Source organism: Pleurodeles waltl, chromosome 2_2, assembly GCF_031143425.1.
Source record: "Pleurodeles waltl isolate 20211129_DDA chromosome 2_2, aPleWal1.hap1.20221129, whole genome shotgun sequence".
Lineage (NCBI taxonomy): Eukaryota > Metazoa > Chordata > Amphibia > Caudata > Salamandridae > Pleurodeles > Pleurodeles waltl.
Genome location: NC_090439.1, coordinates 207,913,376 through 207,940,303, shown reverse-complemented (window position 1 = coordinate 207,940,303; position 26,928 = coordinate 207,913,376). Strand labels below are relative to the sequence as shown.

Sequence of the window (26,928 nt, the reverse complement as noted above, 5' to 3'; positions counted from 1 at the left end):
ACCAAAAGAGGGTCCCACGAAGCTGGTGGTCAACTCAGCTAGTTGAGCAATGCAGGACGGAATGCTGGGGACCTGGGCTGTGCTGTGCACGAAGGAATCCTTGCAAAAGTGCAGAGAAGCCCTAGCAGCTGCAGATCACACAGTACACAGGGTTACTGTCTGACGTGGGGAGGCAAGGACTTACCTCCACCAAATTTGGACAGAAGGACCACTGGACTGTTGGGGTCACTTGAATCCAGCTCTTGTGTTCCAGGGACCACGCTCGTCAAGATGAGAGGGGACCCAGAGGACCGGTGATGCAGAAGTTAGGTGCCTGCGTTAGCAGGGGGAAGATTCAGTCGACCCACTGGAGATTTCTTCTTGGCATCCAGTGCAGGGTGAAGGCAGACAGCCCTCAGAGCATGCACCACCAGGAAACAGTCAAGAAAGCCGGCAGGATTAGGCGCTACAATGTTGCTGGTAGTCATCTTGCTACTTTGTTGCGGTTTTGCAGGTGTCCTGGAGCAGTCAGCAGTCGATCCTTGGCAGAAGTTGGAGACAGATGCAGAGGAACTCTGGTGAGCTCTTGCATTCGTTATCTGAAGAGAAACCCACAGGAGAGACCCTAAATAGCCCTCAGAGGATGATTGGCAATCTAACCAGGTAAGAGCCTATCAGGAGGGGTCTCTGACGTTGCCTGCTGGCACTGGCCACTCAGAGGCCTCCACTGTTCCCTCACACCTCTGCATTCAAGATGGCATAGGTGTGGGACACACTGGATCAGCTTTGGGCACCACCCCTGGGGTCCTGATGGACGGGGGAGTGGTCACTCCCCTTTCCTTTGTCCAGTTTTGCGCCAGAGCAGGGGCTGGGGTATCCCTGAACCGGTGTAGAATTGCTTATGCAAGGAGGGCACCATCTGTGCCCTTCAAAGCATTTCCAGAGGCTGGGGGAGGCAACTCCTCACCAGCCATTAACACCTGTTTCCAAAGGGAGAGCGTGTAACACCCTCTCTCAGAGGAAATCCTTTGTTCTGCCTTCCTGGGAATGGGCTGCCCTGACCCCAGTAGGGCAGAAACCTGTCTGATGGTTGGCAGCAGCGGTAGCTGCAGAGAAAACCCCAGAGAGCTTGTTTGGCAGTACCCGGGGTCCATGCTAGAGCCCCAGGGATGCATGGGATTGGCACCCCAATACCAAATTTGGCTTGGGGGGGACAAGTCCATGATTTTAGACATTTTACATGGCCATATTCGGAGTTACCATTGTGAAGCTACATATAGGTATTGACCTATATGTAGTGCACTTGTGTAATGGTGTCCCCGCACTCACAAAGTCCGGGGAAATTGCCCTGAAGAATGTGGGGGCATCTTGGCTAGTGCCAGGGTGCCCTCACACTTAGTAACTCTGCACCTAACCTTCAATTAAGTGAGGGTTAGACATATAGGTGACTTATAAGTTACTTAAGTGCAGTGTAAAATGGCTGTGAAATAACGTGGATGTTATTTCACTCAGGCTGTAGTGGCAGTCCTGTGTAAGAATTGTCTTAGCTCCCTATGGGTGGCAAAAGAAATGCTGCATCCCATAGGGATCTCCTGGAACCCCAATACTCTGGGTACCTAGGTACCATATACAAGGGAATTATAAGGGTGTTCCCATGTGCCAATCCAAATTGGTGAAAAATGGTCACTAGCCTGCAGTGACAATTTTAACAACAGAGAGAGCATAAACACTGAGGTTCTGGTTAGCTGAGCCTCAGTGATACAGTTAGGCACCACACAGGGAACACATATAGGCCACAAACTATGAGCACTGGGGTCCTGGCTAGCAGGATCCCTGTGACACAGGCAAAACAAACTGACACACAAGTAAAAATGGGGGTAACATGCCAGGCGAGATGGTACTTTCCTACAGTGCCTCAAGTACAAATCTCACACAAGGCATCTTTGCACCGTAATACAACTCTATGAACCAGCCCCATAAGCCCAGCTGATAACAAGTGCAGTTCTTTTTAAATAAACCCATTTTTTTTCTGTTCACGCAATCCTGCAAATTTTCATGCACCGCTCAAATGTTTAATAAGCTCAGCCATATTCTTCAACTTTGGTCATGTTGTACAGCTATTTAAGCCATAGTTTAGACACGTTATTTTAGCAAACCAGGCCTGCTGTTGTGCACGTTAGCCCAGTTACATTTTATTCAACAGGACTTTATTTTTCTAGCAATAGCCACAATTACTTTTCTATATCTAATTGTTCTTTCGCCTAGAAAATCAGTACGTTCTCAGTAGGACATTCATTTCACTTTGTGCTTTCTTCAAGGCTACAGTCAGAAAAGGTTGCCGGCAAAAATGGTATGCTGTCTCTCCAACATTCACAGACACATATATACACTCTTACGTGGGGACATTTCTTAGAATGTCACCTGTTTTATTATAAAAACACTCCTTTGTCCCATACACGTTAGAGGGAGATTTCAGCCAGATGACCACGACTGCTTGCTGATTGCCTCGCTACAGCTGCTTGCTTAGACGGGCGAACCCCTGGCCTACATTGGGGACGGTGTCTTTCTAGTCTACAGGCTTCGTCACTCAGGTCTGAGAGATGATGCTTTCCTGAAGGGTGGATTAGGCTTAATATGCTGTGCTCAAACATAGCGTAGGTAAGAGAACTATATCTCACTCCTAGTGACAGTATGGTGGGACTGTTTTTGTGTTTCACTCTCCTTGTCACACTCTTGCTTTTATTGTGTTTTATCATCCTAGTTGTTGCAATACATGCCGTTTCATCTAAGATGCAGTTACTTCAATAAACCCTTATTGAACTATATTCTGTCTCTTGTTTGTCTTTGCCTTTGTGAGACTAATGTAACTGAGAGAAAGGGATGAGATCTGATCGACCACGGTTCCACTGGGGAGTCTTTCTTGTCATGCGCCCAGTTGCCACAGTCATCCTTGCTCTTGGGTTGAGATGAGACGCTGCTAGTTAGCCAGAAAACTCGGATTAGGCTGACAGGTGTCACATGGTGTGGAATCATACTAAGTACCCCACAGTCTTTGCGATTATGCCACCCGAATCCAGTAGCTGCATTACAATAATGAGAACCTACGCGACATGGCACAACCAACGTTTAGTCAGATACTAATTTCCGGATCCTCCTAAGTATCTCTGTCTCCCTAAGAGCTATAAAGACACCTCAATACTATATATGGAGAAGTCCGTGGCATTCAGGATTTCTTCCTCAGTTAAATAGGTAGTACCTATCTAAAGCTGTAGGTTGTTCAAGCTTGAACCTTAAAAGGATCAATCCCCAGTTGATGTCCTTATCTCTGAACATAAATTTTACCATTAACATGGCGAACACGCAATAGGTTGTAATTGCAGTAAATATGAGACAGCCCCTTAATGCACACTTATTGGCAAATGGCCTAACGGCCCGGGGGGTCCAGTCAAATTTGTTTTTGAGGCTCATCCAGCCTACAGAACAGATTTTTTTTTTAATTCTTGGGTCACTTTTCCAGCAGTTGATGGGAACACAAACACATTTCATCACTATACCCCTGCAAACATACCTGCACAATAGAGAGCCTATGCATATTTAGAAATACCTTTATCTTTTCAAGACCATATTAAGTGGCTTAATGGCGCCCTACCACATATAATATTACATGTTAGGTTAGGTACTCTGAGCAATGATGGCCTAACCTAGCCTCTATTGGCTATTTATACACCACACCCTGATGCAACAATTGTGCGGTAGCTGAGGTCAGCCACTTATATATAGAGCTCACTGGAATATACAGACTGTTAGTACAGTTTGTAATGCAAACACTAAATACTAACCCAACACATGCTGCCCCAATGCAACCACATGCAGCTAAGCCAGGTATTAACCCGGCAACTGTACATTCAATTGTAGGTAAAGCACCCGCCAAGTGGGAAGAAATTCTGTTTTGGTTAGCTCAAAAAATAAATGCGTCAGAAGCAGTCTTTCCCCATAACGGTCCTCAGGACAAACATAGAATCCTCACTATGTGCTTGCCATTTGGGACGGTCCCTATATTAGATAATTGCAACACTTGGAACACAGTATTTGCCCTGCTCTATACTCCCGCACACAGTACACCAACACGTGCCAATCTTCTGGAGGTATTAAAACAAATTCAAGATGAATGCGGGGCTGCCCCGACCCTGGATTTGAGGATGCAATTAATGGGCAATTTTTCCACTGTGTCTTCAATCATATTAAGTAACCTAAAGGGAGAAGCAGTAGCACTAGCAGTGCGCATGCGGCTCCGGGACGTTCCTGTACATGATCTAGAACGTGAGCTGCCAAAGATTATCACTGAGAGCTACTCTATATTTGGTTGATATAGTCTGGGGGCCAGACCAATTAAACCACAATTACAAGGGAGATCTAATAAAGATTCTACTAAGCAAGCACCTGAAGGTTCTAAAAAGCACTGGGATAAAAAACAACAAACAACTAAAAAAGAAAGGGGAGAATATACACATTCGGAGACCCCCTCAGAATACATATAATCTTAGAAATAGAGATAATATAAAAACACCTGACAGATATCAGTCTTCTGATACATGCCAATCTCGTTCCTTTCAGGACTCACCAGAAAAACGCAATGAGAGAGGTGGGCAGTCAGAGCAGCGAACCGAGTATGTGAAATAGAGAAAGGTCTCACAACGATCGTCTGAAGTTTCTGTTAAGAAAGAAGAGAAACTTCCCCAACAAAAACCCCAGTTAAAAAAAAAAAAAAAAAAAAGGTGGCAGCAGTAGCGATACGACGTGCCACTCAGTAAGAAGGCTTTACTGAAGAACTGGAAGTGGCACTGGCACTGCTAGACAGTGCAGCAGAAGTTTCAATAGCCTGCCAGGATCTTCAAGAGCATCTGGAGGTGAAAGCAACTAATGACTTCTTACAAGTTGAGGCTGCGGACATGCGTGTCTCCCCACCCGACAGGGTGTATAAAGTAACTATTGAGTTAGATGGAGATATTGAACGCACAATGGGTGCTTTCTTTTGGGACCACCTTGTCACCATTTATAATATTTTACTGACCAAAAAAGATTGGCCACCAGAATTTGTCTGTGATCTCCCTTATGGAGAAAAGATTATTGAAAAATCCTTCTTGCCCCTTGTTCCCAGAAAGCTTGTTGAAATACACACCATTGATTGGGCAATGGTGCAGGCACCTGCGTTATACCGCAACAATGTAGAGTGGGATAAAGATTCCCTCCATCACATAATACCAATTAAAAGCAAACCTCAACCCCAATATCCAATAAAGCATGAAGCTAAAGCAACTGTGAGGGAAATCCTCAAACAATTAGAGTACCAGCGTGTAATTGAACACTGTGTTTCACCAATGAACAATCCATTGTTTCCTGTCACTAAACCCGACCATTCATATAGAATAGTTTGACTACAGACAATTAAACAGTCACACACGCACATTTGCTATACAAAATGCATGCAGCACTTATGAACAATATAGTGTGAAAGAAATACAAAACGACCCTGGATATTTCCAACGGGTTTTTCTGCCAAAACATAGTGCCTGAAAGTAGGGACTTAATAATTTTCAGCGCTTTAGGCTCTCAGAAAAAATTCTGCTAACTCTCCCACAAGGGTACAAGAACAGTCCAGGACTGTCCTCAGCTCGTGTTATATCTATCTTAAACTACACTGAACCTGAGGCATTGTCATACGTGGATGACATCTATCTCACGGATGACGACCTCATGCAACATATAAGATGGGTAGCCTGCATTGTTGTAGGATTTGCCAAATTTGCTTACAAACAATAAAAAAAAAAAAAAATAGCCTTCCTTAGTTTCCTGTTTTTGGGATATGAACCGTCAGATGAAAGCAAGTGCCTTGCGCCCTAATTTTAAGAAAAATGCACACAATTACAACCACTAAACACAATAAAAAAGCTCCAGTTCTTATTGGGCTTTTTAAATTTTGGCAGAACATACATTCCAGATTATGCGCAACGCACTAAACCATTGTATGACTTAATACGTCTTGACTATACCAGCAAATATTGGACAGTCAAACACACATGCTGACGCTCAAACTGTTATTAAAGATTTGCAAGTCTTTACCGGCACATATGCTGTTGCGGCTTTCCACTCGGACCATGGCCCTGCTTTCTAAAGGCTTTCAGGGACACCATGGCTTCATTAGCGGTCCAACTTCTTTGCTTGTCTCCATTTCATCCCATGGGAAATAGTGTTGTGGAGCGTTGAAACCGAGATTTAAAGCAATCCTTAGCAGCCAGAGTATTAGGCACTGGTCATAGTTGGCTTACACACCTATACGGAGTCCAGAGAGCACTTAACAATCTGCCCAGAAGGTTCCTGGGGGGGTGTACTTCATACGAATGCCTGTTCGGAACACAAATGTATATTCCAGATCTTGATGGTCGTGCCATGGAGACCCTTAGACATAAATGAACGTGCCACTGTCTTGCAGGACTTACAACAGTTCCGTGATGACAACACATCTACCAGTGACATCTACCGGCTTGATTCCAAAATTGGGGATCTAGTGCATGAAAACATTGCTGTGAAAAAGGAGTTTGGTCCTTCTTATAGTGCACTGGTTCCAGTCCTGGGAATACACAGTACCAGAACTGTCATTCTACCATCACTTCCTGGTTCTAAAGAAAATCGCTTTGTCTCCCTCGACAATGTCAAGCAAAACCATGTGGCTGATCCCTGCACAGCAGACCTAGGGGACTCCAGGGTAATACCCGAATCACTCTCACTACGGACCAGGATGTTTCTCTACAGATTTTCAGCAGCAGCGCCGACACCTCTCCAAGCTTGGGGAGGGTGGAAAATGAGCTTTCATTGGTTCCACTAACTTCTACTACTATGAATAACATTAATAATATTGATCAATTTTATTCAGATTCTACACAAATGGAAGGCATAGTCTATTATGGACCACCAAGGGAGTCTTCTGCAAGCTCTCCTCTTCCAAACACGGCTCTAGTTTTTGCACAAGCTGCTTCTGGATATTTTGCCGACATCAATGACACTTTCACTGACTCATCGGCCTCTACTGCAACAGAACTGTCAAGTCAAATAATCTGATAATTTGGCTCAAAATGAATTACATCATTCTTCCATGGGACTACCTATGGTACTTACTAACTCCACTTGCCTTTATCGTTTGGACTGAGTTTGTCATTGTTTTCCTTTTACTTATTCATGATCATTACCTCCCTGAACGCTCTACAGTTGAACTGGTGGATGAGGTCTTAAAACCACATTTTTCATCACACAAAGTCCGCAGAGACTTGTCCCTAGTCAACATTTTCACCATACCTATTCCTGATGTGATTGTTTGGGATAAAGTATTATTAGATATATATCTTGTCCGACGGAGGTCATTCAAATTCCATATGTATTCAAACTTTCTAAGAACAATGTTTGGGATGTGAAAACAGTTGATTCCATGATGTCTGATTTACAGTATTATACAGTATTTGAAAATGAGGATATGTATCAATCCCCAAAAGATTATGGCGATACTTTCTGTTATAATTATTATGGACATCATTTCATTCACATAGCAAGTACCCCAAAGACTATTTTTAATTATACACAGTGGGAACACTGTCCGAATCCACCAGTGGTGGGTTCCAAAATGTATACTGAAAAGTTTGCATATTTTGCTGGGCACAATGTCAAAAATGCTGAATCGTATTATTTCAAATTGCCAGTGATGGAAATCAACATATTTTATTGACAGACACAAAATAAATTTATTTTGATTACTTTGTTTCCCGGTTGGCTATAGAAGGCTATGAGTACTGGTTGAAGTTGATAGACTTGAAAAGTGTGTGGGGAACTAAAAATAAGGGGAAAGGAGGAGCATGCCTTATACCTGTTCAAATTATATTTTTAAATGAAACAGTACAACAGACAGGTTGTTTAGGCTTAGCAAAAATTAAGGAATTGAATGCGCCCAGTATTCCTACACCTGCAAAATTTTACAAATGGCAAAAATATATAAATGTATCTGAAAATCAGCTCGATGAGTGGGTCCAGAATGGAACATTAACACCTCACTTTCACGTCTAGGTGGGTGGTTATTGTAGCCAGTAGACACCAATGGGTGCTATACATGTTTTGTAAATTCCACAGGGGTTTTAGAACAAATAGGCCAGACCTTCGCTATGTGTCCTCAGAACATGCTGGTATAGTGACAACATGTAGTGTATGTAGGAAGCTGGCTCTGTATATACTATATCCAAATGAGATATGGTGTGCACAGAGTCCAGGGGTTCCCCAAGAGGCTTGACAGAGGCAATAATAGATAATACTAATGCTCTAATTGTGGTAGTGTGGTCGAGAAGTTAGGCTTCTCAGAGGGTAGTTTTAAGCATTTGTTGGACACACACAAGCGATAGAAGAATCACACACTCAATGACAACTCCAGACCAATAGGATTTTATATAGAAAAATATATTTTTGTTACTTTATTTATAGAACCACAAGACTCAGTTCAGAAATGAATACTGTTGCAGGTAAGTACTTAGTATAGACATCAATGTTACTTTGTTTCACTTTTGTCAAGTATACAGTTTTTAAGAAAACAGAGAATGTCTATTTTAAAAGTGGACACAGTGCATTTTCAGAACAGTTCCTGGGGGAAGAAAAAATAAAGTACAGTTTTAGAGGTAAGTACATGACTTACAGTTCCAGTCTCTGGGTTCTAGGTAGTCCCCTGTTGGGGGTTCAAGTCAACCCCAAACACTCACCACCAGCAACACGGTGCCGGCCAGGTGCAGAGGTAGGTCAAAGCTGAGCAATTTTAATGTGGGCTCCTATGGAGACAGGGGGTACTCGGAATTCGGTCTGCCAGCAGGTAAGTACCTGCAGCTTGGAGGGCAAACCAGAGAGGATTAGAGGAGCACTGAAGGGGACCCAAGTAGGCACCAATCCCACACCCTCAGTGGCACTGGGGAGGCCGGGTGCAGGGTGCAAACAGGGCGTCGGGTTTCCAGTGAAACTCTGAGGAGACCCCGGGGGTCACTCAGGCACTGCAGGCGAGGTTCATGGGGGTGTCTTGGGCACATCTCTGGTTGGACAGGGAAGAGGGCCACCTGTTGATCGTTGCTGCACCGGGTGTTGATTTCTCCAAGGCCTGGGGGCTGTGGGTGCAGTGGTTCCTTTGGCGTCGGTTATCTTTGTCCAGGTCAGTCGCGGTCAGGGGGGTCCTCAGGATTCCCTCTGCAGGCATCGTCGTGGAGAGGTCAACCTAGGATGGGCTCCTGGTCACCGTCGCCTGGGGGTTCCCTCTGGTTGGTTGGGCCACCTGGACTCGGGTCGTGGGCGTTGGGTGCAGAGTGTTTAGGACTCACACTTCTGGAGTGAAGTGGGAGTCCTTTAGAAGAGGTTTCTTCTTTGGACAGGGCCACTGTCCACAGAAGTTCTTGATCCTCTGTGATGCAGGCAGTCCTCTGGAGGTTTTTCAGAGGTCACTGGACCTGTAGGACGTGCCATCTTTCTTCTGCAGGTTCTTTGAAGCAGATGACAGGCCAGTAGGGCTGGGGACATGTTAGTTGTCTCATTTCCTTCTCTGCTGGGGGTTTCAGCTAAGCAGTCCTCCTTGTGAGATCATCAGGAATCTGACTCTGTGGGTTCAGAGAGCCATTAAATACAAGATTTAAGGGCGTTTTTAGGGTTAGAGGGCAGAAGCCAATGGCTACTGTCCCTGAGGGTGGCTACACCCTCCTGGTGCTCACTCCCTTTGGGGAGGGAGCACATTCCTGTCCCTATTGGTCCCTGTCCTCCAAACCAAGATGGAGGATTCTACAAGGAGGGGGGTCACTTCAGCTCTAGACACCTCAGAGGTGGTCCTGGCTGAGGTGGTGACTCCTCCTTGGTTTTCCTAATTCTACCTCTGGACCTGCCGCCAAAATTGGGACTTTGTCCGGGTGCTGGGCATCTCCACTAGCTGAAGTGTCATGAAGCATTGTAACACGAAGCCTGAGCCTTTGAGGCTCACCGCTAGGTGTTACAGTTCCTCCAGGGGGGAGGTGTGAAGCACTTCCACCCAGTGCAGAGATTGTTTCTGGCCCCAGAGAGCACAAAAGCTCTCACCCCTGGGGGTCAGAAACTCGTCTCTCAGTGGCAGGCTGGCACAGACCAGTAAGTCCTGTACTTAAGGATTAGGTAAAATACAGGGGCATCTCTAGGATTTTAATAAATCCAACACTGACATCAGTGTGGGTTTATTATTCTGAGAAATTTGATACCAAACTTCCCAGTATTCAGTATAGCCCTTACGGAACTGTGGAGTTTGTTTTGACAAACTCCCAGACCATATACTGTTTATGGCTACTCTGCACTTACAATGTCTAAGAATGGCAACCTGAGGGGGATACTATGTCGACTTTGCGTTTTTCTCCCCACCAACACACACAATCTGCAGTGGCAGTGTGCATGTGTTAGGTGAGGGATCCCTTACGGTGTTTAAATACATGCTGCAGCCCTGAGGGACCTTCCCTGGTCACAGGGCCCTTGGTACCACTGGTACCTTTTACAAGGGACTTATCTGTGTGCCAGGGGTGTGCCAATTGTGGAAACAATGGTAAATTTTTAGGGGAAGAACACTGGTACTGGGACCTGGTTAGCAGGGTCCCAGCACACTCTGTCAAGTCAGCATCAATATCAGGCAAAGAGTTGGGGGGTAACCATGTTGCTTCTCCCCCCTCCCTCCCACCCGTCGCCCGTGTTGCTTCTCCCCCCTCCCTCCCACCCGTCGCCCGTGTTGCTTCTCCCCCCTCCCTCCCACCCGTCGCCCGTGTTGCTTCTCCCCCCTCCCTCCCACCCGTCGCCCGTGTTGCTTCTCCCCCCTCCCTCCTGCCCCTCGCCCGTGTTGCTTCTCCCCCCTCCCTCCCGCCCCTCGCCCGTGTTGCTTCTCCCGCCCCTCGCCCGTGTAGCTTCTCCCCCTCCCTCCCGCCCCTCGCCCGTGTTGCTTCTCCCCCCTCCCGCCCCTCGCCCGTGTTGCTTCTCCCCCCTCCCTACCGCCCCTCGCCCGTGTTGCTTCTCCCCCCTCCCTCCCGCCCCCGCTGCTTCTCCCCCCTCCCTCCCGCCCCTCGCCCGTGTTGCTTCTCCCCCCTCCCTCCCGCCCCTCGCCCGTGTTGCTTCTCCCCCCTCCCGCCCCTCGCCCGTGTTGCTTCTCCCCCCTCCCGCCCGCCCCTCGCCCGTGTTGCTTCTCCCCCCTCCCGCCCGCCCCTCGCCCGTGTTGCTTCTCCCCCCTCCCGCCCGCCCCTCGCCCGTGTTGCTTCTCCCCCCTCCCTCCCGCCCCTCGCCCGTGTTGCTTCTCCCGCCCCTCGCCCGTGTAGCTTCTCCCCCTCCCTCCCGCCCCTCGCCCGTGTTGCTTCTCCCCCTCCCTCCCGCCCCTCGCCCGTGTTGCTTCTCCCCCCTCCCTCCCGCCCCTCGCCCATGTTGTTTCTCCCCCCTCCCTCTCGCCCCTCGCCCGTTTTGCTTCTCCCCCCTCCCTCCCAACCTCGCCTGTGTTGCTTCTCCCCCTCCCGCCCGCCCCTCGCCCGTGTTGCTTCTCTTCCTCCAGGGGGGAGGTGTGAAGCACTTCCACCCAGTGCAGAGATTGTTTCTGGCCCCAGAGAGCACAAAAGCTCTCACCCCTGGGGGTCAGAAACTCGTCTCTCAGTGGCAGGCTGGCACAGACCAGTAAGTCCTGTACTTAAGGATTAGGTAAAATACAGGGGCATCTCTAGGATTTTAATAAATCCAACACTGACATCAGTGTGGGTTTATTATTCTGAGAAATTTGATACCAAACTTCCCAGTATTCAGTATAGCCCTTACGGAACTGTGGAGTTCGTTTTGACAAACTCCCAGACCATATACTGTTTATGGCTACCCTGCACTTACAATGTCTAAGAATGGACTTAAACACTGTAGGGGCATATTGCTCATGCAACTATGCCCTCAACTGTGGTACAGTGCACCCTGCTTTAGGGCTTTAAGGCCTGCTAGAGGGGTGACTTACCTACGCCACAGGCAGTGTTTTGTGTGCGTGGCACCCTGAGGGGGATACTATGTCGACTTTGCGTTTTTCTCCCAACCAACACACACAATCTGCAGTGGCAGTGTGCATGTGTTAGGTGAGGGATCCCTTACGGTGTTTAAATACATGCTGCAGCCCTGAGGGACCTTCCCTGGTCACAGGGCCCTTGGTACCACTGGTACCTTTTACAAGGGACTTATCTGTGTGCCAGGGGTGTGCCAATTGTGGAAACAATGGTACATTTTTAGGGGAAGAACACTGGTACTGGGACCTGGTTAGCAGGGTCCCAGCACACTCTGTCAAGTCAGCATCAATATCAGGCAAAGAGTTGGGGGGTAACTGCAACAAGGGCCAATTTCCTACAGTCTAGGAAAATTATGCCAGCAATGGTCAGTAGATGCTGTTAAACAATACATCAGATCGACCACAGTTCCCCTGAGGAGTCTTTCTTGTCATGCGCCCGGTTGCCACAATCATCCCTGTCCCTGGGTGGAGACAAGGCCCTGCTAGTTAGCCGGAAAGCCCAGATTAGACCGACAGGCGTCACATGGTGTGGAATTGTACTAAGTACCCCACAACCTATGAGATTCTGCCGCCCAAATCCAGTAGCCTCATTAGGATAATGAGAACCTATGCGACAGTCATTCGGTCTGCCTTGGAGCCTTTTGCTTTTCCAAAAAATCATGCTTAGTATTCAGGGGCTTTTAATCATTGGGCTTCAATTGCTGGGCTTTTGAATTGTCCAAGGGAAGCAATGTGTTGGGCTACTTTACCAACTGGCCTTCACTTTGAATGACTGTTTCATGACTATGCAGATTGTTGCTTCTCCCCCCTCCCTCCCGCCCTTTGCCCGTGTGGCTTCCCCCCTCCCTCCCCTCCCTCCCGCCCTTTGCCCGTGTGGCTTCCCCCCTCCCTCCCCTCCCTCCCGCCCTTTGCCCGTCTGGCTTCCCCCCCCTCCCTCCCGCCCTTTGCCCGTCTCGCTTCCCCCCCCTCCCTCCCGCCCTTTGCCCGTCTGGCTTCCCCCCCTCCCTCCCGCCCTTTGCCCGTCTGGCTTCCCCCCCTCCCTCCCGCCCTTTGCCCGTCTGGCTCCCCCCCCCTCCCTCCCGCCCTTTGCCCGTTTGGCTTCCCCCCTCCCTCCCGCCCTTTGCCTGTGTTGCCTCCCCCCCTCCCTCACGCCCTTTGCCCGTGTGGCTTCCCCCCCTCCCTCCCGCCCGTGTGGTTTCCCCCCCTCCCTCCCGCCCCTTGCCCCGTGTGGTTTCCCCCCTCCCTCCCGCCCCTTGCCCCGTGTGGTTTCCCCCCCTCCCTCTCGCCCCTTGCCCCGTGTGGTTTCCCCCCCTCCCTCCCGCCCCTTGCCCCGTGTGGTTTCCCCCCTCCCGCCCCTTGCCCCGTGTGGTTTCCCCCCCTCCCTCCCGCCCCTTGCCCCGTGTGGTTTCCCCCCCTCCCTCCCGCCCCTTGCCCCGTGTGGGTTCCCCCCCTCCCTCCCGCCCCTTGCCCCGTGTGGTTTCCCCCCCCTCCCTCCCGCCCCTTGCCCCGTGTGGTTTCCCGCCCCTTGCCCCGTGTGGTTTCCCCCCCCTCCCTCCCACCCCTTGCCCCGTGTGGTTTCCCCCCCCTCCCTCCCACCCCTTGCCCCGTGTGGTTTCCCCCCCCTCCCTCCCACCCCTTGCCCCGTGTGGTTTCCCCCCCCTCCCTCCCTCCCCTTGCCCCGTGTGGTTCCCCCCCCCCTCCCTCCCGCCCCTTGCCCCGTGTGGTTTCCCCCCCTCCCTCCCGCCCCTTGCCCCGTGTGGTTTCCCCCCCTCCCTCCCGCCCCTTGCCCCGTGTGGTTTCCCCCCCTCCCTCCCGCCCCTTGCCCCGTGTGGTTTCCCCCCCCTCCCTCCCGCCCCTTGCCCCGTGTGGTTTCCCCCCCTCCCTCCCGCCCCTTGCCCCGTGTGGTTCCCCCCCCCTCCCGCCCCTTGCCCCGTGTGGTTTCCCCCCCCCTCCCGCCCCTTGCCCCGTGTGGTTTCCCCCCCTCCCTCCCGCCCCTTGCCCCGTGTGGTTTCCCCCCCTCCCTCCCGCCCCTTGACCCGTGTGGTTTCCCCCCTCCCTCCCGCCCCTTGACCCGTGTGGTTTCCCCCCTCCCTCCCGCCCCTTGACCCGTGTGGTTTCCCCCCCTCCCTCCCGCCCCTTGACCCGTGTGGTTTCCCCCCCTCCCTCCCGCCCCTTGACCCGTGTGGTTTCCCCCCCTCCCTCCCGCCCCTTGCCCCGTGTGGTTCCCCCCCTCCCTCCCTCCCACCCCTTGTGGTTCCCCCCCTCCCTCCCTCCCACCCCTTGTGGTTCCCCCCCCTCCCTCCCTCCCACCCCTTGTGGTTCCCCTCCCTCCCTCCCACCCCTTGTGGTTCCCCCCCCCCCTCCCTCCCACCCCTTGTGGTTCCCCCCCCCCCTCCCACCCCTTGTGGTTCCCCCCCCTCCCTCCCACCCCTTGTGGTTCCCCCCCCCTCCCTCCCGCCCCTTGTGGTTCCCCCCCCCTCCCTCCCGCCCCTTGTGGTCCCCCCCCCCTCCCTCCCGCCCCTTGTGGTCCCCCCCCCTCCCGCCCGCCCCTTGTGGTCCCCCCCCCTCCCGCCCCTTGTGGTTCCCCCCCTCCCGCCCCTTGTGGTTTCCCCCCCATCCCTCCCGCCCCGTGTGGTTTCCCCCCCATCCCTCCCGCCCCGTGTGGTTTCCCCCCATCCCTCCCGCCCCTTGCCCCGTGTGGTTTCCCCCCCTCCCTCCCGCCCCTTGCCCCGTGTGGTTCCCCCCCCTCCCTCCCGCCCCTTGCCCCGTGTGGTTTCCCCCCCTCCCTCCCGCCCCTTGCCCCGTGTGGTTTCCCCCCCCTCCCTCCCGCCCCTAGCCCCGTGTGGTTTCCCCCCCTCCTTCCCGCCCCTTGCCCCGTGTGCCCCCCCCCCTCCCCTTGCCCCGTGTGGTTTCTCCCGCCTCTTGCCCTGTGTGGTTTCCCCCCCCTCCCGCCCCTTGCCCCGTGTGGTTCCCCCCCCCTCCCGCCCCTTGCCCCGTGTGGTTCCCCCCCCTCCCTCCCGCCCCTTGCCCCGTGTGGCTTCCCCCCCTCCCTCCCGCCCCTTGCCCCGTGTGGCTTCCCCCCCTCCCTCCCGCCCCTTGCCCGTGTTGCTTCTCCCCCTCCCTCCTGCCCCTTGCCCGTGTGGCTTCTCCTATTTCCCACCGTCCCGCCCCTTTCCCCGTGTGGCTTCTCCTATTTCCCTCCCTCCCGCCCCTTGCCCCGTGTGGCTTCTCCTATTTCCCTCCCTCCCGCCCCTTTCCCCGTGTGGCTTCTCCTATTTCCCTCCCTCCCGCCCCTTGCCCCGTGTGGCTTCTCCTCTTTCCCTCCCTCCCGCCCCTTGCCCCGTGTGGCTTCTCCCCCCTCCCTCCCGCCCCTCGCCCGTGTTGCTTCTCCCCCCTCCCTCCCGCCCCTCGCCCGTGTTGCTTCTCCCCCCTCCCTCCCGCCCCTCGCCTGTGTTGCTTCTCGCCCCTCCCTCCCGCCCCTCGCCCGTGTTGCTTCTCCCCCCTCCCTCCCGCCCCTCGCCCGTGTTGCTTCTCCCCCCTCCCTCCCGCCCCTCGCCCGTGTTGCTTCTCCCCCCTCCCTCCTGCCCCTCGCCCGTGTTGCTTCTCCCCCCTCCCCCCCGCCCGTGTTGCTTCTCCCCCTCCCTCCCGCCCCGACCCTTTTCCCTCTCCTGCCCCCACCCGCCCGCCCGACCCAACAACAATAGTACTTTATTTCGGCTAAAAAGCCATAAAAGTGAATAATTTGACACCATATCATAGTTCGACAACATATCAGTTTGTAGAAAGGAAGAATAAAAGAAATACCACATTATACATTTAAAAACCCTAAATGAATTTTAAAATCAAATAATTTTAAGAAAATACAATACAAACATTATTATTCTTAAAATCCTGTCATATTGAATATAAAATGTCTTATTCCAGTCAGATCAAAAAGCATGCTATTATAATAAATAACTATGACCAATATGTTAAAACCATACAATTATAACAATTTTCTAGTTCTTATGGCCCATGCACTTTGCAAATATCTTGCAACTGAAAAAACTATTTTATCATTTGTATCAGTTATCATTAGGCGCAATGCTATATTCCATTCCCTTATCCCCAATAATCTGCATAATGGGGCAATCCACTTCTTCCTCGGGGCCACATATCTAGGGCAAAAGAACATAAAATGCGCAAGTGACTCTCTGATTTTTTTTACAAAAATGGCAAAATATTGAATTCCGGTCCTCCGCTCTCCATCTCGCAGTGAATGACTTGAGCGGGAGGATCCCTAGCCTGAACTTAATATAGAGCGCTTTAGTATAGGGAGGATTAACATTGTCCATATAGGCCTCAAATTTGGGAGTACATTTATGATCTAGAAACTGCAGGGTCCGACTACCTTTATTAACATACCATGTTTGGACCAGAATATTCTCCCAATAGCACCTATTTATGTGCTCTTTTACTTCCTTGGTCAGATTCTGAGGAGCACTCCACACCTCTTCCATGTTAAGAAATTTGCACATATCTCTAATGTGTCTAAGCCAAGGGATCTTTGATACACAATCATCTACTAAAAACTCTTCTAATGCTGTCTGTAGAGTTGACAAATGCTCAGAAGTCCAAAGCCGAACCCAATACTTGAGTGGTCTTAATGCAATAACATTATGTATCTCATTTATAGCTAAGTCAAATCTAAGGGGGATGAGAGGGGTGCTCATTGGTAGTCGTAAAAAGTTTCTTAAAAAGCGATTTTCTACTACAGTCAAACACCTAGAATGTGTGTGTCCCCAAAGCTCAGCGCCATAGATTGAAGCTGCAACTGCCGCTGCTTTATAAACAGTAATAGCAGGCGATATCTCCCCTTCTGAAATATTGGCAATTTTCCTCCCTATCACTGTTGACCTCTGCCTAAGGGCCTTCAAACTTTGGGACCAGCGTACTTTAGCATACGTCCCCTCATGTAAGTACCTTATCAAGCCTAGTAGTTCGCCATCAAGTTGATAGCTCTCCAACACATTCCACAATAGGTCCCTTGGGACCATATCAAAAGCAGCTTTCAGGTCGATAAAGGCTACATACAGGTGACTTTTCTTTAGTGACAAGTATTTCCAACAAAGGAGATTGAATCTAAATACCTGGTCTATTGTACTCATTCCTTTTCTAAAGCCTACCTGAAAGTCGGAAAGAATATGGGATTCGTCTATCCATACCTGTAATCTATTCAGCACCTGCTTGCTAAATATTTTTTGACTAACATCAAGCAGGCTGATCAGCCTATAATTAGTAGGTTCTTCCCTTGGCCATTTCTTATAGATGGGGACTATTATTGCTCCTTGCCACGTGGGGGGAAGTCCCCCCCCCTCAATATCTCGTTGCTAAGCGCATTAAGATACAGGGACCAAGTTGTAGGTCTGGACAGAAATAGATCTCCAGGAATGCCGTCCAACCCAGGGGCCTTCCCTTTGCGTACAGATTGGAGAGCCAGAGTAGTTTCTTTCAAAGTGAAAAGGTCCAGGGCAAATTTAGGTGATGGAAGACCCCCCAAAGTTGATGAATTTAATGAATTAGGGTAAGAATCGTTGGGTTTTAATAGAGAGATAGTTGCACTGCTGGTATGAGGTTTCCTATATACATTTTTAAAATGTCACCCAAATTTCTGGCTGGATTCCAGGGTGATTCTCCATACCTTGTGAGTTTCCTTTACCTGCCACTAATTTCCAGAATAATTTGGAGTCTTTCCCATGAAGTGCCTCTACCAAGCTATTCCAGTATTTGGTTTCCCACTCTTTTTTTGCATTTTTTAGTACAACTTTGTACACAGTCCTACATTCTCTTATCTCTCTGGACTTCCCTGCTTTCAGTGCTCACAATAGATGTGATTTGGCCTGACTGCAGGAGTTGGAAAACCAGCTTATCGTTCTTGTCCCATTCTGTGTCCTCCTCCTTACTACCTGAAACTGCGATTTTAACCGGTTTGTCAAGACACCGTGCAAGTTGATCAAGTCCACCAATATAATGTTTGCATGCTTCAGTGGGGATAATGTTTTTGCAACTATTTGATAGATTAATATTTGGAACTTAACATCACCCTCCACCCATTCCCATTTCACATTTTTAAAATCATTTGTCTTTTCTAGAACATAACCTTTGGCCCATGGTGTCATAGTTTTACAGGTGAATAGAGTAGAAAAAAAGGTGCTGCTCAGAGCATAATGATCACTGTCACTACGAGGGAGAATGACCATATCTTTGAGCGATTTCCAAAGAATATCATCTACCAATACATAATCAAGGTGACTAGAGTATGATCCTCTCCTATATGTGGGTGACGCCGGAGTATCTGACCTGGTGTTCCCATTTACTAGTTCCCATTTACTATTCTTAGCCCCTTTAATGCTATTAGGTCTTCTAATACGTCTACTGCTCCCACTTCTTTCTTATTTATAACCCTGACCGGCCCAGATTTGTCCCATGTTTCTGCACACTGAATTCCTTTTTGTTGGATATCATCAATACAATTTAAAGACATATTAAAATCTCCTGCAATGATTAGGCCCTGCTCACCCGATAGCGAATTAAGAAAGTCAGTTAGAATATTGATCAGTACTGTCTTGGTCCTATGAGTGCCAGGCCTAACATATATGTTTACGATTACTATACTAAAGGACCCTCTAGCAGTACTAAGGTCAACCTCCACAGCTAGCAAATCCCTTGAAGGGGTTACTAGCTCCCTAACTTTAGGAAACAAGTCATGTTTTAACCAAATTATCAACCCCCCCGCTGCCCTTCCAGACAGTGAAGGAAGCGCGGTCTTCTGGAAGGTCCAATAACCTTCTCTATTGATCACAGATGAAGCCCATGTTTCCTGAAGTAAAATAATATGGTGTTGATCTATAAAACTACACCAGTCAGGGTTAATTGTTTTCTGGAGCAGCCCTGCCACATTCCAGGATAAGAGCCTAAACGGTGGATCAAGTTCGTCTCCTTTATCTATTTGTTTCTCTCCATTATTACTTAGGCGAAGCGTGGGGCCATGCGCAGTCCCCTCTGCTGGAGCACTACAATGTACTTTTGGCTCCACTCTCCATGTGTACAATGTCTGGTTGCTTGCTGTAGTGAAGTCTGGGCTGGATCTATCCTCTCTCCCACCCTTTTTCATAAGGGCTTCACGTCAATCTATATCCGAAGTTGGACTGCACTTTGAATTCCTTTGGAGCCTTCTGGAAGTGTCTGTATACAGAGTTGTTGGAGTATTATGTCTCTCTAGGGGAAAATGATTTTCCAATGATTGAGGGATTTTTTGGGTAAGTGACACTTGTGACGAAACGCCAGGTCTCATTCTTAAGTCTAATGACAGAAGGCCCTTAACTAAGGTCTGACTCCTCAGTTTAAACCCTATGAGATCAGTTGGCAATCCTGCTCTTGAATATCTTTGCGCAGTGACTATATCGTCCCTTATGATGGATCTACATTTCTTTGTCCCCCTTATCCAGTGGATTACTTTGTTTATAAGGGAATCCCCTGGCTCATTATACCCGTTGCTTAGCTTAGGAACATTTGTCATGTATATATCATGTCCACTATGACCAATTTGTGGGGGGGGAACAATACTCCCAGGGTCTGTTGATCTTTTATCCAAAAGTTGAAGTCTATGCTTCTCACGGTTTGCATCTCTATTCCTGGTTTTCTCCCAGTTATTGGAAGTGTCCACACCAGAAGGAGTACTTGGGCCCGCATGTGAATTCTGAATTACCATTTCGGTCCTTTTCCCCCTTAGCAATTCTGTCATGGATGGTTCAGCTAGGTGGGTTTTCTTCACCGGGGGATTAAAGGCCGATTTAGGTGTTGATTTCCTTATGTCCCCAACTATAGCCGAGATGCCATCCAACTTCTCATATATCATATGGCTAAAGGATGTAAGATATTCTTTGAGACTCAATATTTCTGCTCTTATTTGTACTAGTTGCTGTTCCGCTGAATTTCCCCTCTGAGTGGGTGCAGATGTTGACGTCTCCTCGGTCTCCCTTAGGATACTCCTCTCATGGTCACAAGGCACCAATGACGCGAGAGGTGAAAAGCAATTAGTACAATTTAGTAGAGGGGATACAGCACCCAATTGGGGGGGCCAACACAAAATAGAACTCTCTGTTGAATGATTGAGATTTCCTGACCTATTGAGTTCTAGATTAGGCACCTGTAAATTAGGTGCCTGTGGTACTCTACCCACAGGGGTAAAGAAAGATTTTATATCCTTCGTAGTATTGTTACCACCTTTTTTATGAGATTTTGAAGGTTTGGTAGCTAACAAACTTTCCACTTCCTCTATGAGGACGTCAATTTGGGACAGTGTACAGTTTTCAGCAGAGTGCCGAGGTACTTTCTTTGCCCCTCCCTGCTCAGTGGGATTGCCACTAGCTTTCCTCTTCCCCATCCTAGTTGGAGTTAAAAGTTTTCCCAAGTTCAATGTCCCAAAAATGTGCGGGGAAGAAAGGAAAGGTGCGATTGCTACGGCGATATATGAAAATTTAACCTAGCCTGATAACAATAATTAAAAGCTGGTAATTTGGGTCCTCAACCTAAAGCCGAGTCCATTCACTACAGAACAAGGATTAAAGTGCCAAACAGTACCTTCGGGCATCCAAACTCCCATGTAGTGCCTATCCAGGATCCTTTAGGGGGATGTCAGGGGGGAGGCCCTGCCCTGCCTCTTCCTGGCAATGACGGGCAAGGATGGGCCCGCCCTTGGCCCGGGCTTCGCCCGGGCGCATCCCGCGAGCAAGAGCGCTAAAGTGAAATTTAAAGGGCTCCGTGCCCTAGTGCAGCCCCTCCTCCTCCTGGGCCAAAGTGTCAGCTGGTCTCCTTTCAGCGCGTCCCACGAGCGAGCGGGAGCGCTAAAGTGAAATTTAAAGGGCTCCGTGCCCTAGTGCAGCCCCTCCTCCTCCTGGGCCAAAGTGTCAGCTGGTCTCCTTTCAGCCCGCCCGACCCTTTTCCCTCTCCCGCCCCCACCCGCCCGCCCGACCCTTTTCCCTCTCCCGCCCGACCCTTTTCCCTCTCCTGCCCCCACCCGCCCGCCCGACCCTTTTCCCTCTCCTGCCCCCACCCGCCCGCCCGACCCTTTTCCCTCTCCTGCCCCCACCCGCCCATCCCGACCCTTTTCCCTCTCCTGCCCCCACCCGCCCATCCCGACCCTTTTCCCTCTCCTGCCCCCACCCGCCCGACCCTTTTCCCTCTCCTGCCCCCACCCGCCCGACCCTTTTCCCTCTCCTGCGCCCGCCCGCCCCTTTTCCCTCTCCTGCCCCCACCCGCCCGCCCCTTTTCCCTCTCCTGCCCCCACCCGCCCGCCCCTTTTCCCTCTCCTGCCCCCACCCGCCCGCCCCTTTTCCCTCTCCTGCCCCCACCCGCCCGCCCCTTTTCCCTCTCCTGCCCCCACCCGCCCGCCCCTTTTCCCTCTCCTGCCCCCACCCGCCCGCCCCTTTTCCCTCTCCTGCCCCCACCCGCCCGCCCCTTTTCCCTCTCCTGCCCCCACCCGCCCGCCCCTTTTCCCTCTCCTGCCCCCACCCGCCCGCCCCTTTTCCCTCTCCTGCCCCCACCCGCCCGCCCCTTTTCCCTCTCCTGCCCCCACCCGCCCGCCCCTTTTCCCTCTCCTGCCCCCACCCGCCCGCCCCTTTTCCCTCTCCTGCCCCCACCCGCCCGCCCCTTTTCCCTCTCCTGCCCCCACCCGCCCGCCCCTTTTCCCTCTCCTGCAATCCACCCGCCCGCCCCTTTTCCCTCTCCTGCAATCCACCCGCCCGCCCCTTTTCCCTCTCCTGCCCCCACCCGCCCGCCCCTTTTCCCTCTCCTGCCCCCACCCGCCCGCCCCTTTTCCCTCTCCTGCCCCCACCCGCCCGCCCCTTTTCCCTCTCCTGCCCCCACCCGCCCGCCCCTTTTCCCTCTCCTGCCCCCACCCGCCCGCCCCTTTTCCCTCTCCTGCCCCCACCCGCCCGCCCCTTTTCCCTCTCCTGCCCCCACCCGCCCGCCCCTTTTCCCTCTCCTGCCCCCACCCGCCCCTTTTCCCTCTCCTGCCCTCACCCGCCCGCCCCTTTTCCCTCTCCTGCCCGCCCCCACCCGCCCCTTTTCCCTCTCCTGCCCCCGCCCGCCCCTTTTCCCTCTCCTGCCCCCACCCGCCTGCCCCTTTTCCCTCTCCTGCCCCCACCCGCCCGCCCCTTTTCCCTCTCCTGCCCCCACCCGCCCGCCCCTTTTCCCTCTCCTGCGCCCGCCCGCCCCTTTTCCCTCTCCTGCGCCCGCCCGCCCCTTTTCCCTCTCCTGCCCCCGCCCGCCCCTTTTCCCTCTCCTGCCCCCGCCCGCCCGCCCGCCCCTTTTCCCTCTCCTGCCCCCACCCGCCCGCCCGCCCCTTTTCCCTCTCCTGCCCCCACCCGCCCGCCCGCCCCTTTTCCCTCTCCTGCCCCCGCCCGCCCGCCCCTTTTCCCTCTCCTGCCCCCACCCGCCCGCCCCTTTTCCCTCTCCTGCCCCCACCCGCCCGCCCCTTTTCCCTCTCCTGCCCGCCCCTTTTCCCTCTCCTGCCCCCACCCGCCCGCCCCTTTTCCCTCTCCTGCCCCCACCCGCCCGCCCCTTTTCCCTCTCCTGCCCCCACCCGCCCGCCCCTTTTCCCTCTCCTGCCCCACCCGCCTGCACCTTTTCACTCTCCTGCCCCCACCCGCCCCTTTTCCCTCTCCTGCCCCACCTGCTCGCCCGACCCTTTTCCCTCTCCTGCCAAGCCCGACCCTTTTCCCTCTCCTGCCCCCACCCGCCTGCCCGACCCTTTTCCCTTTCCTGCCCCCACCCGCTCGCCCGACCCTTTTCCCTCTCCTGCCCCCACCCGCCCGACCCTTGTCCCTCTCCTGCCCCCACCCACCCGACCCTTGTCCCTCTCCAGCCCCCACCCGCCCGACCCTTGTCCCTATCCAGCCCACAACTTGTCTGCATCTTGCCCCCACCTGCCAGTCTCTTGTCCCCATCTTGTCCCCATTTGTCTCTGTCTTGCCTTGAACTGCCCGACTTTTGTCCCTGTCTTGCCCCCACCCACCGGCACCTGTGAGCAGTGTATCAACTCACTGCACCCCTAGCCTCTATTAACTGACAGTGCGCACTGACCTCAACTTCATCCTCTGCCACCAGCCGCCCGTGCGTGCCTCTGGGCATGCACCTTGGATACCAACCTGAACCTTGCCCAGTGCTAGTCGAAACCTACGAAGCCTGGGACCATAAGGCGTGTACTTACCTGCAAAACTGCAACTTTGTTTTCCTCCATAGGTTAACATCGAAGACTCTGAAAATTGCACTGTTGATTTTTGAAACAGCTAAGTATTTTTTATTTGAAAACTGCTAACCTTGTAACAACAATCTTTCGTTCAAAACATGTATAAAAGCAACTGTTATTTTTCTAAATTGGTCTCTGATTTATGTTTGTGTATGTCTCATTTATTGCCTCTGTGAGTACAAGTGCTCGCCCACAGTACTACAAATAGAACTCTAGACCTATCTATTTCTGCCTCTGCACATCTTTGGGGATTGACTGGACTATCTGCACTGTGTAATTCATTATAGTTCACTATATAGAGAGCCAACGTCCTACAGTTGCCCGTTCTGAGATATTTTGTTTAAAATTTACAGTCCTCAATAGCCATAGCTTGGAGGGGAAAAATGGTGGAGAAATCTGCTGGGATGGACTTTGGTAAATCCTGTATCTGTCATTGTAAGCTGTCAAATAGCCGTCATAGTATGTAACTTGCTGGGACCTGGACTAATGGACTAAATTAAAGTGCTCCGTTGGCCAGTGGCATATGGCACATCTCTTCAGTTATTCCATGACTGTTCAGTTGGTGATAAGTGGTTCAATCCTGTGAGCTGGTACATTACTGAGAGATGGCCAGGACCCTTAGCAATTTTGTCTTATGTGAATGTAAGACTGTTATGCAATATAACTGAATTATTATGCAGCCTGTATGAACTACAGTCGACTGTCTGACCACAAAGTATTATGGTATTAAAATTAGAGTTGTCCAGGAGGGTTATATATTGGGTTGTAGTTGCAATATTTTGCACTTACTTGCCCTGGACAAGCATTAAAGCACGCTATGCCACGCATCCCATTGACCCTCAACCCTAGGTTACTTTTTTTCTCTGTTGGTTATTATTGGTTTTTGGGATCAGTCGCATGCCATTCATCACATCAACTCAAGTTTCCAAGTGGTAGATTAAATTAATAGGAGTTAGGCATGATCTTTAGTTGGAGAGGCCGGGATGTCAATTCATGCACATGTTGGCGGTATTAAAAGAGGTGCAGCAGAATATTAGTTACTGTTCTATGGCAGGGGTATGACTTTTTAAAGGATAGCTTGTGATGTTCGAAATGCGTGTGGACAAGGTGCAGAAATATAATAATGGGGAGTAAGGCAAACATTATTTAGATTTAGAATAAGCAATGTTAAGAGACAGTAATGTTGTATCAACCGCTCTGAATCTGAAAAGTGCAGCCTGGAAACCAAAATAGATAAAGTGGCAACAAGCACACGCAATGTTCTGAAATTAGTTAATGTTTAGTACTTTAACTGTATATGGTATACTAAGCTTGCATTTATAGTGATGTTTTAATGCAGTCAGTATAAATGTGATGTGATTTTACATCGACAAACTTCATGCCGATATCATCTGGTTTACTTAACAAGTGGACTCCCTTTAAAATTAGTTTATCTTTATTTGTTCAGCAAACCAAAGAGAGGGTAAAACTGTTGATACAGTTGGCCGATGGCTTTTGTGAAAAGGGACATGCTCATTCAGCGGAAATTAAAAAATGTGTGACTGTAGTGGACAAGAGATATAGAGATTTCTTCCTGCGCATGGAGAAATACAGAACATTACTCGAGAAAGCACTAGGAATTTCTACAGACTCCAATAAATCGGTGAGTTGAGCACCTGTGTCATAATCATTGAAATCTGGTTAAGACCCAACTGCTGTGTACCTGCGTATATTATGGCAGAGTTGTTGACATCTTTCCATTAAAACAGTCGTGTTGTTCTGAACATGTTGAGTAGTTGGCTGGCTGAATACAGAGTGCAAGTCCTTTGTGCTTGTTGAATGTTTCCCCATCGCCGTATTCGAATCTTGCTTTCAAAGTGCGATGAATCTGTTACATCACTGCCTCTATTTGTATCTATTTTCCAGTTTATCATGAATATCTTTTTTCTTTTCTGTCTAAAACAGAGCAAAAGTCTGCAGTTAGACATTATTCCAGCTAGCGCTCCTGGGTCTGATGTCAAGTTGCGTGATGCCACCCATGAACTCAATGAGGAAAAAAGAAAGTCTGCTCGCAGGAAAGAGTACGGGGTGCTTTCATACACTCTATTTACAATAACAAATGAGTTATTTTGCAATTGTGGGTGTGTATATGAGGAAGCCCGTAGCAATAGCATCTTTGTCTTAGAGATACACTATGTATTGGCTGAGGAAAATACATTTCCGTATTTTTTGTAGGGTCTTCATAATCCTGCAGAGCACAGAGTACAGCACCAAAACTGGGTCAGGACTGGCCTAGGTATGATTGCCTAAAGGTGTTTGTGTTTTGTCAACAAAAAGAGGTTAGAAATAGAGGTTACGCGGTTAAAGCTGGTCTTTGAATAGTGAAGGAATAATGCGTACAGTTATAGAAAATAACATGCTTGACAAAATAAGGAAATGTCCAAACTGATGCATTAATGAGAAAGCACAACATTTAATCAAGTACCTGAAAGGAAAGGAAAGTAACGGTTTTCCAATTTTAAAACAATTTACTAAAAAAATTGCAAATAGTAATTTGTTCTCAAAGCTGTAACCTTTTTGCAAAATTAATCTAACTGGTCCTCATTTATTGATTCTGACTGAGTTTTTGCCATGAGTAAGTGCTACTGTGTCCTGAAATCTCTATTGAAAATATATGGGTAAGACGGAAGCATACACAAATTGGTGGTAGTAGTGATCACCCTTGATCTACATATCTTCCGCATCTACTGAACCTATTTAGAATGTCTCATGAATGTCTTATTCTTGTCAAATGGGATTTTACAAAGGATACAAAAGCACTCTTATTTATTAGAAAGTGCATGTGTATGTCACAGGTACTAAATTCTCCAGGATTTTATCTTACTGTGAGTTATTCATTCCAGATCATCGATCCTGGCCCCAAATAGGGTAGTAACGGGGAACAATACCCGGGGTACAATGCTTGAACCAAGCAGTGCACTCCCATTCTGGGATATGAAGCATTGAGCATTAGGAATGGGAATATCCGAATCAAAGTTCTATAGGGGATCTTTTTGAATCTGGCAAAGCTTTTTTTTTTAAATGTGTGCCAGTTTTCCCATCCCTAACAAATTGTTACTGTTGCCCAAGTCTTATGGTGCTGCTCACCAGCACATACACCCTTGGCACCGAAACACTTCACACACAGATCAAACTGCACTCAAGTATTTTATATTCATTCATATACAGCCATCTAATCTTTAGACATCCTTTTTCTCTCACAACTATTAAAAACAAGAACATAGCACTGTGGGCCGCACACTCAACATCAAAATACTGCCTGTATTGACCACATGAAAGACACACTTTTTCATCCATGTTGTCCAAAGGAGTAGCCTGCTATCAGTCTGCAAGCATGCTTCAGTCTCAGTTCGGGAGCATGATGCTCTGTGTAAATGGTATTGCAATACAGTGGTGTCTACCACTCAATGCGAGGATCTATCACAGGTATTTGAGGCATTCAAGTGTATGTTTTTAAAAATGCATGAAACCCTTATCATAGCAACCTAGGACCAATGTGATTGATAATATTGTGCAAGGCACCCTCCAC

At 50.0% G+C, this 26,928-nt stretch overlaps 1 protein-coding gene across 7 annotated transcripts in view; it reads left to right on the top strand.

The window, feature by feature from the left end:
- TRIO (trio Rho guanine nucleotide exchange factor) overlaps positions 1-26,928 on the top strand; it is a 3,522,386-nt gene that overhangs the window by 1,438,806 nt on the left and 2,056,652 nt on the right. For all 7 annotated transcript variants that reach the window (XR_011200906.1, XM_069219639.1, XM_069219640.1 and 4 more), the window contains exons 22-23: positions 24,808-25,002; positions 25,305-25,420. Coding sequence is in view for 6 of the 7 variants with exons in the window: in XM_069219639.1 (XP_069075740.1) it covers positions 24,808-25,002; positions 25,305-25,420 (311 nt within the window). In the remaining variant the exon portion in view is untranslated. The remainder of the gene's footprint in view (positions 1-24,807; positions 25,003-25,304; positions 25,421-26,928) is intronic.